Source organism: Poromitra crassiceps, assembly GCF_964638095.1.
Source record: "Poromitra crassiceps genome assembly, chromosome: 25".
Classification (NCBI taxonomy): domain Eukaryota; kingdom Metazoa; phylum Chordata; class Actinopteri; order Beryciformes; family Melamphaidae; genus Poromitra; species Poromitra crassiceps.
The window spans coordinates 605,062-622,464 of record NC_139649.1 but is presented as its reverse complement, the minus strand read 5'-3'; the positions used below and the strand labels follow the sequence as shown (position 1 = coordinate 622,464).

The following is a 17,403-nucleotide window of genomic DNA, read 5'->3' as shown; positions in this document are numbered from 1 at the left end:
TGCAGCCCTGTCATCTCCCCCATGCAGCACTGTCATCTCCCCCATGCAGCCCTGTCATCTCTCCATGCAGCACTGTCATCTCTCCATGCAGCCCTGTCATCCCCCCATGCAGCCCTGTCATCCCCCCATGCAGCCCTGTCAGAGGACGTTAGAGTCAGGAGAAGGCTGGGGTGTTTTGGCGTCAGTGCTATGAAGTGTGCACGTCTACACAACTGCATGTATATATTTCACAACATTGTGTGAAGCTATGTTGATACATGCAGGACAGTGTTTATGCATGTCCACATACAGTGTACAGTAAGCGAGCACTCCAGGATATAACCAGTCCAGACAGTAATAATCACTTTACACACAGCATAGAGGATGTGTGTGCTGTCAGTTGGTTGAACAGTGTGCTGTGAGTTGTCTGGATTTTCTTTAGTCTGTCGTCAGGGCTAGTAGGGAGTCTTGTTAGTGACAAAATACAAAATCTCTGAACCTTTTTTTTCCCTCTCAGGCATCCTTATAAGGTATTTCTGACCATCTCAAGCTGAACGCTTGTTCTATCAGATGCAGTAAACACATTACACATACAGTACACAGTAGCACTTCATAGCCTCATTAGAAAGGCGTGGCATGACCTCTCTGACCTCTCTCTCCAACCTTTACTCGCTTTGTTTGGCTGTTTGTGGCACTGTCAATGAGAGGGCTTTGGAATGAGCTTTGTTGGATGACATCACCCTTGCGAAAGGGTCAACGTTCAGGTAGCATGGTGCATGATGTCACCACGGTGCATGATGTCACCACTTGCTGTCACGTCAGACTCATGCTCATAGCCATGTCATACGACTGACACGTCTTTCCACTGGAAAGATGCATCGCTTCAAACCGTTCTGTTGGTTTGGACCTCATGGAGATGAGTGTGGGCCTGTGAAGAATTGAGACCAACAATGCTTTGCTACCGTAGCTCTTGATGCTGTCCAAGAATAATTGAGTTCCATAATGGCCAATTTAAATTCCAACCAATTAAGGTCATATGAGCCACAGCAGCCAATGTGCAGGGGGCGTTTGGTTTTGTGAAACTTCGATGTCCACAGTATAGTAGTGCCTGAAGGAACACCTGCTCCTTGTACCCCTCCTCACCATTTTTAGATTAGTTTTCTCTGGAGAATTATGCCCTTAAGAGAAAGCGTCATCTCAGAGGCATCAAAGAAAGAAAATGAAGCAGAAGGTGTCAGCAGAACAAACTCAAAGACCTCAACTCTCATCCATTAAGTATAAAGGCTCAAAGTAGTAGCTTATGCGTGTGCATCTGTACAGTCAAGAGCTGCAGGAAGCATTAAGCTGACGATTGGCGCTGCATTGTTATCAGTCTCAATTCACTTCCTGCTAAGTCTCCCCGCAACCGTGACCTCTGCTAATACACACGGCAACAAGGCCACACCCCCCGGAGTGTGATTGGCCCCTTTCTTGTGTCTCCAAGGCGACGGGTCGGTGAAAAATGTACCAGTGAATTTGGGAAAACAGCGCCCCCCCATTAAAGTGGCGGATCTGATCGAAGGCGCCAAGTACCGCCTGAGAGTTTACTCCCACGAAGACCATGGCATCAGCAGCAATTATGTCGACTTTGAGACCAGCGCAGGTGAGATCACACCTGGCCAGGTGACACTCAGCTTACACTACGGCCAGGTGGGCTACTGTGGTCACAACTCTGTCAGTGCTAGTATCTAACTGCATGAGGCAAAGCTGGTATTTTATTTATTCATTCATTTATTTATATATTTATTTATTTATTTATTACTACAGTGTAATATTATGCAAGTCGTCAATTCAAGTCAGCCAGGATGAGACGCTTCACTCCTACCTGGGTTTTATTAAACATAATAAAAATAACTTTCTATGCATCATGTCTGATTTCAATGATCGGTATACTATCTAATTCATCAAAGGAAGTAAAAGTTGTCTTATTGTGAAAATGTAACTTTTTAAATGTTCACTATTCAGCTGTGATTTCTCACACAGCTCCCACAATCCTCCTCTTTGTAAATACTGTAGTTTGATGACACCACATAATATACTGTACACTCATGGGTTCCTCATCTTCAACACGGACTACTGCCACACTGCAGGATGGCAATACATAAAGCGCTTTTCATGATTTCTTTTAGACAACACATACTAGATCTATATGACATAAACACATACTAGATCTATATGACATAAACACATACTAGATCTATATGACATAAACACATACTAGATCTATATTACATAAACACATACTAGATCTATATGAAATAAACACATACTAGATCTATTCACCTTATGTAGAAGAGACAGTCTGGCTTGAGAGAATAGACCCTTCTCACGGGGGCCATTTTGTGTCGAAAAGGCAGGATAAACACAGGTGCAAGCAAAACACTAATGAGGGTTTCAAACTTCCATGATTGGAATTTGGAAACCCTCATTAGTGTTTTGCTTGCACCTGTGTTTATTCTGCCTTTTCGACACAAAATGGCCCCCGTGAAAAGGGTATATAATAGGAAGTGTAAACACAATTGGAAGTTCTAATTGTGCTTACACTTCCTGTGACTCATAAACCTAGTCTGACTCATATGTGAGTCAAACTAGGTATGACCAGGTGAGTCAGACTAGTTTGAGCAGGTAAAACCGCCATTTTGAACAGGAGGTGGTGACACAATGGGTCAAGTGGTACTACACCCCCCCCCTCTCCCCCCCATGTGTAGCTTTCGTGGCTAAATGGCCCAGTAGCCAAGTTGTAACTTAGCTGATGTCTTCACTGTTGGTCAGGAGCTGATATGGCCGCCAGCTGGTGTGTTATGTCGCACGTTGGCACCATGCTGTATAGCTAAGTGATCACTTGCAGTTCAACACAACGCATCTTGAACAAACCTCACTTGTCACGTTTTATCTGATCGAGCGTTTGTCATTGGTTCTCTCGCCACATTTTTTGAAGAACCTTACGGATGTCGGTGTAAACATTGCGCTCATCGGGATGTTCAAATTCAAACACAAATGTCACGTTCACATTTTGAGAGGTGGAATTCCTGCCAGTCGTCGAATGATAAGAATCTTGTTATTTACAGGAAGGCTACGGTACATCGATATATAACTATCCAAGAACCACATTGTGTTCAGTCCCAAACCTCTCCCACTCCCACTCGTCTCTGATTGAAATTCATACACTGTGTCTGTGGAGAAGAAGACAAGCACCTTATTGTTATAGATCCTTTGTATGAGCAGCAGCCTGGATCCTGGGTTTGGATAACGAGACGATGGTTCTGACTTGTCGCCTTCTGCCCAACGCTGTGGGATGAGAACAGATTGCCTGATGTGTTAGAGCTATGACTCACCCTGCTCCACAAAAACACTCATTACTTTTTCCACTCTTTTCTCTCTTGTGTGTGTGTGTGTGTGTGTGTGTGTGTGTGTGTGTCTTTGGTTGTGTATGTTGTGTGTGTGTGTGTCTTTGGCTGTGTATCTTGTGTGTGTGTGTGTGTGTTTCTTTGGTTGGTTGTGTGTGTTGTGTGTGTGTCTCCAGCCTACAGTAAGGACCAGGTGGACATAGCCACTCAGGGCTGGTTCATCGGGTTGATGTGCGCAATCGCCCTCATCGTACTCATCCTCCTCATCGTCTGCTTCATCAAAAGGAGTCGCGGAGGAAAATACCCAGGTGAGACCTGACAGCCATGAGACGCCCATACGTGCCAACATTCACGATTTCGCTGGGAGTCTTGCTTTTTTGTAGCAATAATGTCGTCTTTATGGAATTATGATTTACTAGGCATCTCGTGCGCTACCGCTCGCTCGACTCCTAGGCTCGCCCACTGCTGATGTATGTGCTGACTGCTGACTTGATTGTTTGTAACATTAGAAAACAGAGTGTTGTTAATGTTTTGCAGTCTCTATAATGTCTAGGTGGAGGTTGCATGACTGGTTTCGCAAAACTTCTAGGTAGGTGCCTGACTTTGATGCTGTCAAAGTAAGCACTAATACCCGGTGGTGAAAAGCCAAATAAGAACAATAACAGTTAGGCCTAATTAAAGCCAGAAAAAGACTAATTACAGGAGTTCTTCACACCCAGACGAGCACTAAAATTTGGTTAATCCTTAGAGATGGACTGAAGCATTTTGGTAATAAATAAATAAAAGGACTAATACAAGTTTTTGATGTTGAAGTTACTTCCAGGAAACGCACAAAATCAGGATGCTGTTGTATACTACTGTAAATGTACCCATGAAATCAGTGGTCTTTGCAAAATGCTGAGTACTTTGATCACATTGTAAGCCCTCTTTCCCCTCCCCTCCTTAGTCCGAGACAAAAAAGATCTCCCCTTGGATCCAGTGGATCAGAAAGAGCAGGACGGATCCTTTGATTATCAGTAAGTATAAATGAATGGGCTGCTTGAAACATGTTCAATGGTCCAGGGAATTTGTGAGTCAGGTTGTATAACTGCTCAACCATGTCGTTGAATCGCGCCTGATATACATGTATGAAGGTAGAGACGAGCTATTTTACTGAGTGAACTGTCAAACATTAGCTTGATATATGAAGGTATATAGACGAGCTATTTTAGTGAGTGCACTGTCAAACTTTAGCTTGAGAGGAGAAGGGATTTGATTTAGTCTGACATGATGTGCAGTGCATTTTGAATTGGAGGCTTTTCCCCCTGGATGACACATGAAAGGAGAAATGAAAGATGGGTAGCTGAGGGCCAGACCATGCAGGGTCTCACAAGTCCAATCTGATCAAGTCTAAAGGCTAAACTACTGCCCAGGGGCCGGTTGCACCAAGTGGTCTTATGACTGGTCTTAAGCTAAGCCGGTCGTAACTTTACGACCTAACAGCTACGCCGGTTGCACCAAGACGGCTTAAGCCTTCTTTCACTAAGCCCAGGCTTAACTCTTACGCCTGGTCAGGAGGAGGCGTAGAGCCTGCCTGTAACAGAGATCTCCGTGTCGATCAGCGGAGACCTTTTTGAGTCCTTACCGTCACCGTCACCGTCACCGTCATAACGTCGCCATCGAAGCATGATGTTAGATTATAACAAACTAGTTGTGTGGCTTAGCCTTCCCAAATGTTGCCGTTAGTTTTTTAGAATTTAATACATAGAATTGGGAACGTTACATTAAATTTCATTCAGACTGTCTGTCTGGCTCAATCGCCGCCATTTTTCCCCCGGAGCGAGGGAGGGTGGGAGGAGGGAGGGTGTAGTGATGCACATACAGTAGTAGAGCGTATAGAGCGTAGTGGCACAGTGACGCTCCAAGCAGGTCGCGAGGCACATTTTTGCAACATCATCCAATCAGGGGGCATTCCCTGGCAATTCACATGGACGCGCATTGCTACGACTGGCGTAGTTAAGACCAGACGTAAGCCGTGTTGGTGCAACAGGCATAAATCCACTCTAAAGACTGGTCTTAACTAAGACCGACGTAGGAGTTACGACCAGGCATAGTTAAGACCACTTGGTGCAACCAGCCCCAGGTGGGCTCGTCAAAAAGGGGCTTTCTCTGCAGAGTTTGTATGTTCTCCCCTGTGCTTTCCTCCAGATAGGAACCTCTCTCTGCAGAGTTTGTATGTTCTCCCCTGTGCTTTCCTCCAGATAGGAACCTCCCACTAAAAAACATACAAAAAAGAAAAGGAGAAAAAAAAAGCTAAACTGAAGGCACATGGGTAGATCAGGATATTGATTAAAAAAATCACAGTCAAGTGTTGGTGATATTTGTGTCATTTTGGGGGGGGGGGTGTAGAGAGAGACAGTCTGGCTTGAGAGACTAACAGGAAGTGTAAACACACTCAGAACCACTTCCTGTGGCAGAGCTGATCCCTGCAGCCTGCTTCCAGTGAGTCACTAGCTTTGACCAGAGAGACGATCTCTGCTTTGACCAAGTAAAACAGCCGGCGTTTTGAACAGGAAGTCGTAACACAAACGGGTCAAGTGGGCGGGGCTACATAGGGGGAATACAGTCCTGTCTCTGTCTCTGTGTGTTGGTGAGTGACGTGTCTTTTGCTCCTTCCAGGTTCCACTGATCTCTATGGCTTCATTCTTCATTGTGGAGAATGAGGCCCTCTCTCTGTCTCTCTCTGCCTATCCACTTTCACTCAAGTAACGCCTTCAATTTAACCTACTCGCTAAGTCTCTAACTCAACAGTGTGCGAGTGGCAGTACAATCATTCACTGACATTGTAGACAGTCTGTATAGTTTGCATCAGATAACAGCTGCTAAATCTTAACCCTGACTTTTGATCCTAACAGATATGGTGTACAGTATCAATCTTGTATCTACCGTAAAAAAAAGTATATACTGATAATAAATGTAACAGCAAAGAGATCCTGTATTTTAGAGTCTTCAGACTAACCACATGCTCCACATACTAAACAGCAGAGAGGGCACCTACATAAGCCATCATTATGCAACTCCTTGTTGCTGTTAAATACTATTGATAAAAGTGGTAATTGACAGTAATTGACAGAACAATCTTGTGATTGAGCCGGACACAGTCGTGCCTCTGGTGGCATGAACATTCAAAACGGGGGGCCCCAAATCAGTGTGCAGGCCAGGGTCATTTAGAAGAAAAGAGGTGCGATCAACATGGATTCTCACCTGAGTGGCTCTATGTTGTTGTGCTTAATGCGGTGTGATTCATCCATCCCCATGCTGTGAGATCATGTTCTGTCTGTTAATCAATAACGTGTTTGTTCATATTGATACCCAACCTCTCTCTTACAGTCAAGGTCATCACTCAGCTCCCGCTCTAACTCTGACACAGCCTCCATCACTGGCACCAATCCCTTACGTCCACTCAGCTGTGTGTGTATGTGTGTGTGTCTTTGTGTGTGTGTGTGTGTGTGTGTGTGTGTGTGTGTGTGTGTGTGTGTGTGTGTGTGTGTGTGTGTGTGTGTGTGTGTGTGTGTGTGCATGCGTGCATGCATGTGTGTGTCCGCGCGCACATGCATGCATCCTCTGGAGGACATCCTCCCGGCTTCCTCGTCCTCTCTCTCTACACATTCCCCCTCTGTCTCAGTGTCTCTCTCTCTCTCTCTGTCCTCATGTCTGCTCCCTCTCTCTCTCTCTCCCTCTGTCTCAGTGTCTCTCTCTCTGTCCTCACGTCTGCTCTCTCTCTCTCTCCCTCTGTCTCAGTGTCTCTCTCTCTGTCCTCACGTCTGCTCTCTCTCTCTCTCCCTCTGTCTCAGTGTCTCTCTCTCTGTCCTCACGTCTGCTCCCTCTCTCTCCCTCTGTCTCAGTGTCTCTCTCTCTGTCCTCACGTCTGCTCTCTCTCTCTCTCTGTCTCAGTGTCTCTCTCTCTGTCCTCACGTCTGCTCCCTCTCTCTCTCTTCCACGCTGAAATGGGTCATCTGTCCCTGACAGGAACGAGAATGAGAATGAGAACGAAAACGAAAACCAGAACGAGAACAGGTACTTTGGTTTTCGGCACGGCATCCCTCTCGGCCTGCGCATGTCGGGGGGAGGAGCAGATGCTTCCCCTCGAGAGGGGGGGGGGGGGGGGGGGGGGTGAGAGGGTATGAGGAGGGGGGGGGGGGGGAAATACCAGAACACCTGGTTCTGGGTGGTTCAGGGAAGCCATGTAGACAAAGTATAGAGAGGACCCAGCTGAGTGTCCGGGTATGGTTCCTCGGAGGTGTCAAACGCTAACTGATAGTAGCCAACTCTCATGTGCATCAACGATAGTTTGAGAAAAATCGAATTGTCCGACGCATTTACATAAACTCGTTGCACCTAACGTGTTCTGAGCAATTGTTCCTTTACTTTATTTGGCATGGAGGGAAAAAAATGCAGTTCGGCACCAAATAACACTGAGACGCCCGAAGATGCAAGTCTCAGAACTCTACCAAGAGAACGGCAGTGTTCTTCGTTAAGAGTGCGAACGTCAAAATATATTAAGAACGCGTCACAGAGTCACACAGTTTGCGATCTCAGGAAAATGGTTCGGTAGCACCTAAAATAGTTCCCATTTCAATTTGATTTGGTAATAACTAAAACTGTCTGACTTTTCGTGGTAACAATTAATTATGTTTAAAATTGAAACGTATGTATTTCATGGTTTTGAGCTCACAAAGACTTCTGGGTTGATGGCTACAACATGGGAAGTCAGAACGTAATGGGAGTAAAGCAAATGCATTGTTGATTTTCTGATGCTGACGCTGAGCAATGTGTCAAAAAAACACCGGGCTGATGCTTGAACTGGTAAGACTGGTAACAGCAGAGAAGATACGAGCTGAAGCTTCAGCTTCACGCAAATCCAAAAATGAAACAAAGTCAACTTCTCCACGATGGTTCATAACAAAGAAAGCAAACTTAACCTCTCTTGGAGTTGCTAGAATACAGGCCGAAGTCAAACTTGTTCTCTTAGGCTACTTATCATAACTTTTTCAAGCCCTATTTGAACCTGACCTCGACAGGCTTTTGAGACTTCAGAACTGGAAGCCGAGCCATAGCCTATCATCGCTACACATTAAGATCATCTAATATCCTAAATATTCAGGGTGCATGGAAATGATAGTGCAGATAAGGTGCATTGTCTCCCCAGCGCACATCAGAGCTGCTGCTGAGACTGTTGGGGGGTCGTGTGGAGATCCAGAGCTAAATATAAAATGCATCAGGTTAATCATAGCCATGGTTCAGCCTCGGGCTGAGATTCATGTGTGAAGAAGATCACATTAGCATTCAAAGCTCCTTTTGAAGAGCACAGACGATGGCCTCCTGCTTCCTACTGTAACACAAAAGAAAAGTTTCTTTCATTCCGTCTGTCTGGAAGCAGCTTTTTTTTTTAATAGACTTCAGTCATGGAGCAGGAATGACACAGCTGTATTGATCTGAATGTAATATGACAGTGTTGGCCCCTGAGTGGCATAATGGAGCCGTCAAATAACCCAAATTTATTGCTTTCAACTTTTTCCTGGGAAAAAAAGACAGAGGAACCATCCGTCCGCATAAACACATCCAGCTGTTCACAGATCAGGTGTTTGAGCAGGACAAGGAGAGTGATCCTGGATCAGGTGTTTGAGCAGGACAAGGAGAGTGATCCTGGATCAGGTGTTTGAGCAGGACAAGGAGAGTGATCCTGGATCAGGTGTTTGAGCAGGACAAGGAGAGTGATCCTGGATCAGGTGTTGGAGCAGGACAAGGAGAGTGATCCTGAAGCGTGTGGGAGGTCTTTGTGTCCAGCCGAGCCGCCGACATGTTTTTCACCCTCTCAGAGGTTAATTGCTTTGTTTTTCCTCCGACGGCTGACATTTAAAAGCCACCCGCCACCAGGTGCACAGGGTGAGAGGGTGCACAGGGTGAGAGGGTGCACAGGGTGAGAGATGGTGCACAGGGTGAGAGATGGCGAGGGAAATCATTTTGGGTTGACACCACCGAGGAGCCGATTTAGACTAAGACAAACTGGAGAACGTTCAGAGAGCGGGAGGGTAGGACAGAGACTTTTAACGTCCTACCAACACGGTCATCACTTGTATCTGTGAAGCATAGAAGCAGACAGTATTTCATTGCCAACTAAAGCCGCAAAGGAATTTCCACATCTGATAATATAGCTTCTGTGCACACCTTCACTCTGTTTTGACCACCCCCCACCCACCTTCTTCCAGAGGACATACAGTAGTTAGAGTGTGCAGAGGAGGAATTCAACACCGTTAACTGTAAAGGACAAAGTTATTTCAGCCTGCATGTCAGAAACCATGGGATTTCTATTTTATTTTGGTGTTATTTCTGTCTAGTGTTAGGCTCTGTAGTGTTAGGCTCTGTAGTGTTAGGCTCTGTAGTGTTAGGCTCTGTAGTGTTAGGCTCTGTAGTGTTAGGCTCTGTAGTGTTAGGCTCTGTAGTGTTAGGCCCTGTAGTGTTAGGCTCTGTAGTGTTAGGCTCTGTAGTGTTAGGCCCTGTAGTGTTAGGCTCTGTAGTGTTAGGCTCTGTAGTGTTAGGCCCTGTAGTGTTAGGCTCTGTAGTGTTAGGCTCTGTAGTGTTAGGCTCTGTAGTGTTAGGCCCTGTAGTGTTAGGCTCTGTAGTGTTAGGCTCTGTAGTGTTAGGCCCTGTAGTGTTAGGCTCTGTAGTGTTAGGCTCTGTAGTGTTAGGCTCTGTAGTGTTAGGCTCTGTAGTGTTAGGCCCTGTAGTGTTAGGCTCTGTAGTGTTAGGCTCTGTAGTGTTAGGCTCTGTAGTGTTAGGCTCTGTAGTGTTAGGCTCTGTAGTGTTAGGCCCTGTAGTGTTAGGCTCTGTAGTGTTAGGCTCTGTAGTGTTAGGCTCTGTAGTGTTAGGCTCTGTAGTGTTAGGCTCTGTAGTGTTAGGCCCTGTAGTGTTAGGCTCTGTAGTGTTAGGCTCTGTAGTGTTAGGCTCTGTAGTGTTAGGCTCTGTAGTGTTAGGCTCTGTAGTGTTAGGCCCTGTAGTGTTAGGCTCTGTAGTGTTAGGCTCTGTAGTGTTAGGCCCTGTAGTGTTAGGCTCTGTAGTGTTAGGCTCTGTAGTGTTAGGCTCTGTAGTGTTAGGCCCTGTAGTGTTAGGCTCTGTAGTGTTAGGCTCTGTAGTGTTAGGCTCTGTAGTGTTAGGCTCTGTAGTGTTAGGCTCTGTAGTGTTAGGCCCTGTAGTGTTAGGCTCTGTAGTGTTAGGCTCTGTAGTGTTAGGCTCTGTAGTGTTAGGCCCTGTAGTGTTAGGCTCTGTAGATGCCCCCAAATGCATGCTATGCTGCTACGCACTTATCATATGAGACATAAACTACAATGTAAACTATGAAAAGCTCAAACTCTGGGCTTATTTGGTTTTTGTCTGTTTACTCTTACTTTCTTTGTTCATGTCTTAGCTTTAGGATTGTAATGTATTAACTGTTTTTAGCTTGACCCCTAGCTAAGATATGACAATGTAAATGTTCCTCATCTTCCTCTTCGTCTTTTGAGTATGTGTTTCGTCAGCATGCCTGTTGGTTCTCCATCTCTGTTTCATGTCTGTCTTTCTGTTCCACCCACCTTATGTCTGTGTCCTTTGTCTTTTTTCTGTTTCCCATTGGTCCAAAGGTCTCTTGAAAGGTATGAAGGGAGAAGAGTCTCCTGCATCGTCACCTGAATCCTGCTCTAAAAAAAAAGGCACTTTCTATTGCTCATTTGCAATAACGTTTTAATCGATTAATATCTATTCACAGCCATGAGTACTTGTTAAAAAGCATACAACATTCTCACGAATTGTCTCTATTGAATTAACTCATTTCAACACATGGTTAAGTCGTTTCTTAATCAATAACAAACCAGTCCAGTGTTCCAGATATCAATTAATCAAGAAATCAATGAGTGAGGTTTAGGATGAAGTGGAAGAACATCAAACAATAGGTGACATTTGCTTAACTGACTTCCAGATTCTATAGTTCTGCCGTCTTTCATGAGATCGCTTGAGCACTGTGAGATGTTTTATCATCTGAAACGCACTTCTATCTCTTCCCCCACCTTTGCTCTTCCAATCAGAAAGAAGAAGAGAAATCGCCTAATCAGATAATTGAATCGTTCCTGACTCCGCCCCCTCTCAGTGCGGAGATATTTTCAAGTCACAGAACTAAAAGGCCCTCTCTTCAAACCCTCTGGCTCACTAACGTTGCCGGTGTGCAATACGGTCAACCAATGAAAGCTCGGCAAAAGCGAAACTAGGGCAGCTTAAAAAAAAAGATTTATTTTTTAATTAGGTGTACAGGGGCTTCTACACTTCTTCTGATTTATTTCTGACACACTCAACAGATATCGAACCGTGGACCCAGTTTCGTATCTGCCAGCTGCTCCCCTGCTCTCCTTATTGCACACTCCACCTTAGTGAGTTAAAGGGTTATAAGAACACATAGAGGCCATAGAAGCCTGAACAGCACAAGGAGTTTATTATGGAACATAACTGCCTCTATTTCTTCACATGAACACTGTGGTAGTGAACTTTTCTCACTGATCCTTCTCACTCTCCAAGATGGCATATTAATCGATTTAAAATGCGAGAACCTTTCCCGGCGCACAGTCATCCACTTTATGCTCACCTCTTACACTGGTTTCATCTAGGTGTAACATCTCTTCATCTCTTGACCATGTACTTTTCTGTCTGAATGGGTCTATCATTTTTCATACTTGATTACTCTCTCTTCCCCCCCCTCCTCTCTCTCACTCTGCTATGAAAGATTGATATAGATTTGAAAAATAAATACTGGATCTTGAGTTCTGTCAGGGTTTTGAATTGAACTGTTGAGAGAGTTTGATTGCATCTGCCACGGTCCATTTGTACTCTCAATTACCATGTCTGGTTTCTGAAGTTTTTGAAAGTGTTTGGTTTGTAAAGTGTTTCAGCATGGAGCATGACATTTCAGATGTTGCTACATTGCATTCGGGCTACAGTGTAGATGCTGTTTCCTCGTACAGTAGCTAGCTGAACGTGGGATGTTCGCCAACTTTGAAAACGCGACACTTAGACATGAACCGTGAAGAGAAATACACCGTCTCCAAGATCCCGCTGAAAGATAGTTGTTGAAGAAGCTCCACTTTGCATCCTCCTTGCTCTTGAAATGCCTTTCCTGCTGTTTTGCTACCGGCTTGTTCTGAGACGAGAAAGCTAATGCTGGTCGATAGCTCTTCTGTCCGATGCATGAAGTTCTCCCCCTATAGGCAGAGAGGTAGGAGACATGCAGCCATGCTCTGACTTGAGATCAAGCGGACGCAACAGCTTCTTGCGCTCCTCTGCGAATTCTCAAGATTCCTGTAACGTCATGATTTCTGTGCAAGTTGGAGTTTCTCTGCTTGGATCTCATGTCAGAACATGGCCCCAAGTAAGCATGCAAGTATTATGCAAGTATGCCAATGTGTTGTTTGATTTATTTGAGGGAAGAATTGATCTCTCCTGAAAAACTAAAGGTGCATACCACCACATTTGCAAAGTCGGTGACACTTTATTGAGATAGTCCGCCTACAAGGAGTCTACAGAGTATTTGTAACATTTCAACAACTTATTAGGTGACGTTCAACACTTCAACTGTTTAACAGATGTTCAATAGATTCTAGAGAGTAGCAGGAGCATGTGACAAACCTATTGCACTAGTGCAGGTGTGTGGAACAACACCTACATGTACAGCCAAAGCCAAACCGTTGAATTGTTGAACGTCGTCGAATAGGCTGTTGAAATTTTCCAAATTCTCTGTAGACTGTCGGTGGACGATCCAAATCAAGTCTTACCACAGAGTCTGTTGGGCTTTTTAGATCAGCAAGCATAGCTTTGCGCTCAGGTATAAAATGGTATAGTGCTGATACAGCGCCAGACAAGTATGGAAAAGAGCTAAAAATAGAGCTAGCCGTCGACACAGGTTTATAAGCAACCTCACTGTTGGTCTTCTCAGTAGCAAAAATCCACCAATTGACACTTGTCTTCTTAATCATTTCTTAACCTGCGTTCCATTTAACCCTTCACTTCCCCCTTTTTAACCCCGACCCATGGGGGCCGATGAGGTCAGGCGACCGCTGCCGACGACGCGGTTCTCCCGGGTTGACCCTCTCTAACGCGTCTTTCTCTGCCCCGCCCCCTCTTGCAGCAGTGACGAGGACAACAAGCCCCTGCAGGGCAGCCAGACGTCGCTGGACGGCAACGTGAAGGAGAGCGACGACAGCCTGGTGGACTACGGCGAGGGCGGAGACGGACAGTTCAACGAGGATGGCTCGTTCATCGGCCAGTACACCGTGAAGAAGGACAAGGATGAGACGGAGGGCAACGAGAGCTCCGAGGCTACCTCGCCCGTCAACGCCATCTACTCGCTGGCGTAGCGCTGTAGCACCACATGGGGGGGGGGGGACTAAGCGGGGCGCCCTCTAGAGGATGGGAGGGCCTTGCGTCAACCACAACGCTCACACACACAAACACACACACACACAAACAAATATATTAATATATGAATATATGAAACACATTATACACACGAGAAACACACCCGGGCCCGTTTGAAGAGACTGTTTGGACTGCTACTAACAATGAAAGGAGCAGCCATTCCTCTGAAGATAAGATGGAGGAATGGGAGAGGAAGTAGTGATGAGCCTAGCCTTTCTTTTTCTTCATTTCTGGCTCTGGGACATTGGCCCTTTTTGAGGTGAAGTTTGGGAAGAGCTGAACAGTGCTAGTTTTCCTCTGGGCTCTGCCTGCCCAGTACCCACACAGACACAGAGTGTGCCTTCAGGGTGGTTTTCGGAGTACGGAGGCAACAACAAGCGTTCTTTTGTGTCTCTCGAGTTGTTGTTATTTTTGTGTTTGTTTTCTGCGCTGAGCAATTTCAGCTTCCCTGTTTTGGCTCTCCTTCCAGTTACACCCCTCGCACCTCTGCGTAGCATCCCAGTAAAGTAGACACAGGGGCCGCGCCGTCCTGTAACATATCAGCTTCCAACCATCAAACTCCACAGGATGCTGGCAGATATGTTTATCATATTGATATTTACGCAATGAAAGATTCTTTTTTCCCCTCCACAGCTGGTAGATGAGTCATTGAACCTTAATGAATGCTGTATACCGTCCTGGCACACATTTTAGTGCCCTGCAAAACTATGCACTATCGCCTACTCCATACCATTTTGGGTTGAATCTGGTTAGTCAAAGTCAACGTTTTGGGTTTCTTTTTCAGTGTTTGTCACTCGCAGGTTAATTAAGAGAATTTGCCCAATGACATGCTATCATTCACTTTGTCTTTCATGCTGCAGTGGTAGACGTGTTTTTCTCACTTCTAACCCAACGTTGTAGTGCAGATATTCATGTGGTGGTAGACGTGTTTTTCTCACTTCTAACCCAACGTTGTAGTGCAGATATTCAAGATGGCTGCCACTAGCAAAGCCATTTCTGCCGCAAGCTTTTTCTTAAGGCAGCGAGCTCTACTGTTGTTATAAAATGACGTAAAAAAAAGATGATGATTTTGACGCATGGTATCTTAGTGCTAGAGAAGAAGAGAAGGCAAAGGAGAGGGACAGTTTTGCTTGAGTAACACCAACAGACCACAACCCAGTATCCATCTATGGTGGCCGTCACTCTGTGGATGATATTTCCTGGTTAGCATGCAGGCTAATGCTGCATTCATGTCGTATGGGAATAGCTGTCAACTTGACAGCTAAAAGCCACTTGAAATCTTCTTGTGTTCATTTGAAGATGCCATGATTTAAGTATTGGTTGTTCCTGATCAGCGTTTAGTGGTGATACATTGGAGTTTGTGATTTACAGCAAACCAAAAGTCAACCACAAAGGAGCAATCCAGCAAGTAGCCTAGTTGTGTCTTGCCATAGGATTTTATTTGAAGAGTTATGTATCACTCCCTATACTTGGCTACAGGTATTTCCTTGTTGGTGAACAGTATTTTCAGTTAGGAATCTCATATTTACGTGCGTTCACATGGGACATGAATGCAGCATCAGAAGCTGTAATCATCATAGAAAAGAAGCATTAGAGCCACATAGAATACTTTTGGAGATTGGTATTTTTATTTTGTTTTTGTTTTTTTCTGGGGGGTTTTGCAGCATGAAAACATATTTTGCATTCACAACCACCTTTGAGTTGAAACTAACTTTTGCATTTCTGCAGAGGAAGACAGAAAAAAACATTTTTGAATTACAAATGTATAAGATTCCACTTGTCCCACAATACCATCTTAGTCATTTAACATTAGTCATTTCGTTGGCAGACTGATGGATTGGTTGTGGTGAATGATTTTTTTTTAATTGTATTTCTTTTCTCTGTTTTATAGTATATCACATGGGTGCTCATTGGTTTCACCACATCATTTTGGCACTCATAGTCACACGTTACTCAATGGCACTATTCAAATCTCCACTGCTAAATCAGATGCATCTTAGCTGTTGACTTTACCAAATGGAGGTCTCATTGTATTTCAGATATTTATTTTATATTTCTATTTATTACATTATTATGTGGATAGTATTAATATATTAGTCCTCAATTTATTAATTGTTATACATGTATACACATTTTTGACCAACATATTTTGTTTTGTTATTCACACCAGAAATAGCCAAAATAAAGAACTCTCCAGAATCTGTTATTGTAGATTATGAGAGGCATTGAACACACTCGTCTGTACATCACACTTTCTGTGGCAGCTGGCTTTTCTGCTATAAACAAAAAATAAAAAATAGCTGTCATCGTACGTTAAAAAGCTCATGTTTATCTTATGTCCATTGTGCTGCTCTTCTCGTACTCTTGTTGTATTACTGTTACCGTTCAGATTTATGTAACAACTTTTCCACAACACACACATTTAATATTGACGCTTATTATTTGCCATACATTCTGTACATGTGGGTCCTGAAGAAAATGTCTTATCTGTGTAAATATTTAAAGGTTGATTTCCCCTCCCCCAAAAAATGCTTTATCGGAACCCGGGAACAAAGAGTCACAAATCTGCATCTAGCAAGCGAATGCGATGAGTGCGTCCACGTATAGCTTTTGCGTAACATTTGCACCGTGTAAAAGTAACAAGAATCATCCTTCACTCCACGTCGCCCCCTTGCTTTGACATTGTAATATATTGTATGGGCTGTGTAGTGAGTCTATCAGTCACTTGTTTGATTGGTTTGGATTATATGTTGTGAAAGAGGAATATGTTTCTATGATGTAAATAAGACATTAAGTGCTCCTGAAATATACTGTTGAGGCATTCTGCTCACACATGTTTCAAGCGTTAGCAGGCCTAAAATATACATTTTTAAAAATTGTGCATTCGCTGAGGTACTGGAACAAATCCCGCCCCCCCCCTTCGCCCTTCGCCGTTACATCATTTTCCTCATCTCTCTGAGGCTGCACAGACTCATTCTTCCCACAATGCCTTTCACCTAACATGCCTATACCGTCCCATCTCCCTCACTGACAGGCGGCCATGTTGAAAGTGGCCTGGTATTGTCGCTCCTTTCAAAACAGAAAAAAAAAAAACTCCCTCCTACAATTAGGCTTCCCTCAGTCCAGCCCCTTTCTTTCTGCAGAACCTCAAAGCAATATCCTCTGAGTTTTAATCAGTTGTTTTTTCTATGTCGTTTTTACGTCGACCTTGGCGTGACCGTGTGGGTTTGAGCACTGAGCATCATGGACGCCTGATCAATACGGGACACTGATGCCCAAACGGTGGAAGAAACCAGAGGAAAGTGCGCCTAGAGAGGCAAAAATATCTGGCTGGATTCGGAACGTAGGGCTTAAAGTTTCTCCTCGGACTCGAGCGTTTTTCTTCCAAATCTTCGTCTGTAAACCTGCACCCCTACTTTCCCTCGTGCTCTTACCCCCCGCTTCCCCAGTGGCTCCTCCGTGGGGAAAATGAGTGAACTGGCTGTATAACAATGAAAAGAGAATTATGCATAATTTACTGATACACAGTGCTTTCTTCTGTCTTTTTGTTTGGTTCGTGCACGTT

At 44.5% G+C, this 17,403-nt stretch overlaps 1 protein-coding gene across 1 annotated transcript in view; it reads left to right on the top strand.

Moving 5' to 3' along the window:
* Window positions 1–13,777, top strand: part of nfasca (neurofascin homolog (chicken) a) — a gene marked incomplete at both ends in the record, with an annotated part of 70,427 nt that extends 56,650 nt beyond the window's left edge. The window contains 3 exons of the mRNA XM_083660648.1: window positions 3,542–3,673; window positions 4,312–4,381; window positions 13,549–13,777. Of these exons, the coding sequence (XP_083516774.1) occupies window positions 3,542–3,673; window positions 4,312–4,381; window positions 13,549–13,777 (431 nt within the window). The remainder of the gene's footprint in view (window positions 1–3,541; window positions 3,674–4,311; window positions 4,382–13,548) is intronic.
* Between the last annotated feature and the right edge of the window lie 3,626 nt (window positions 13,778–17,403).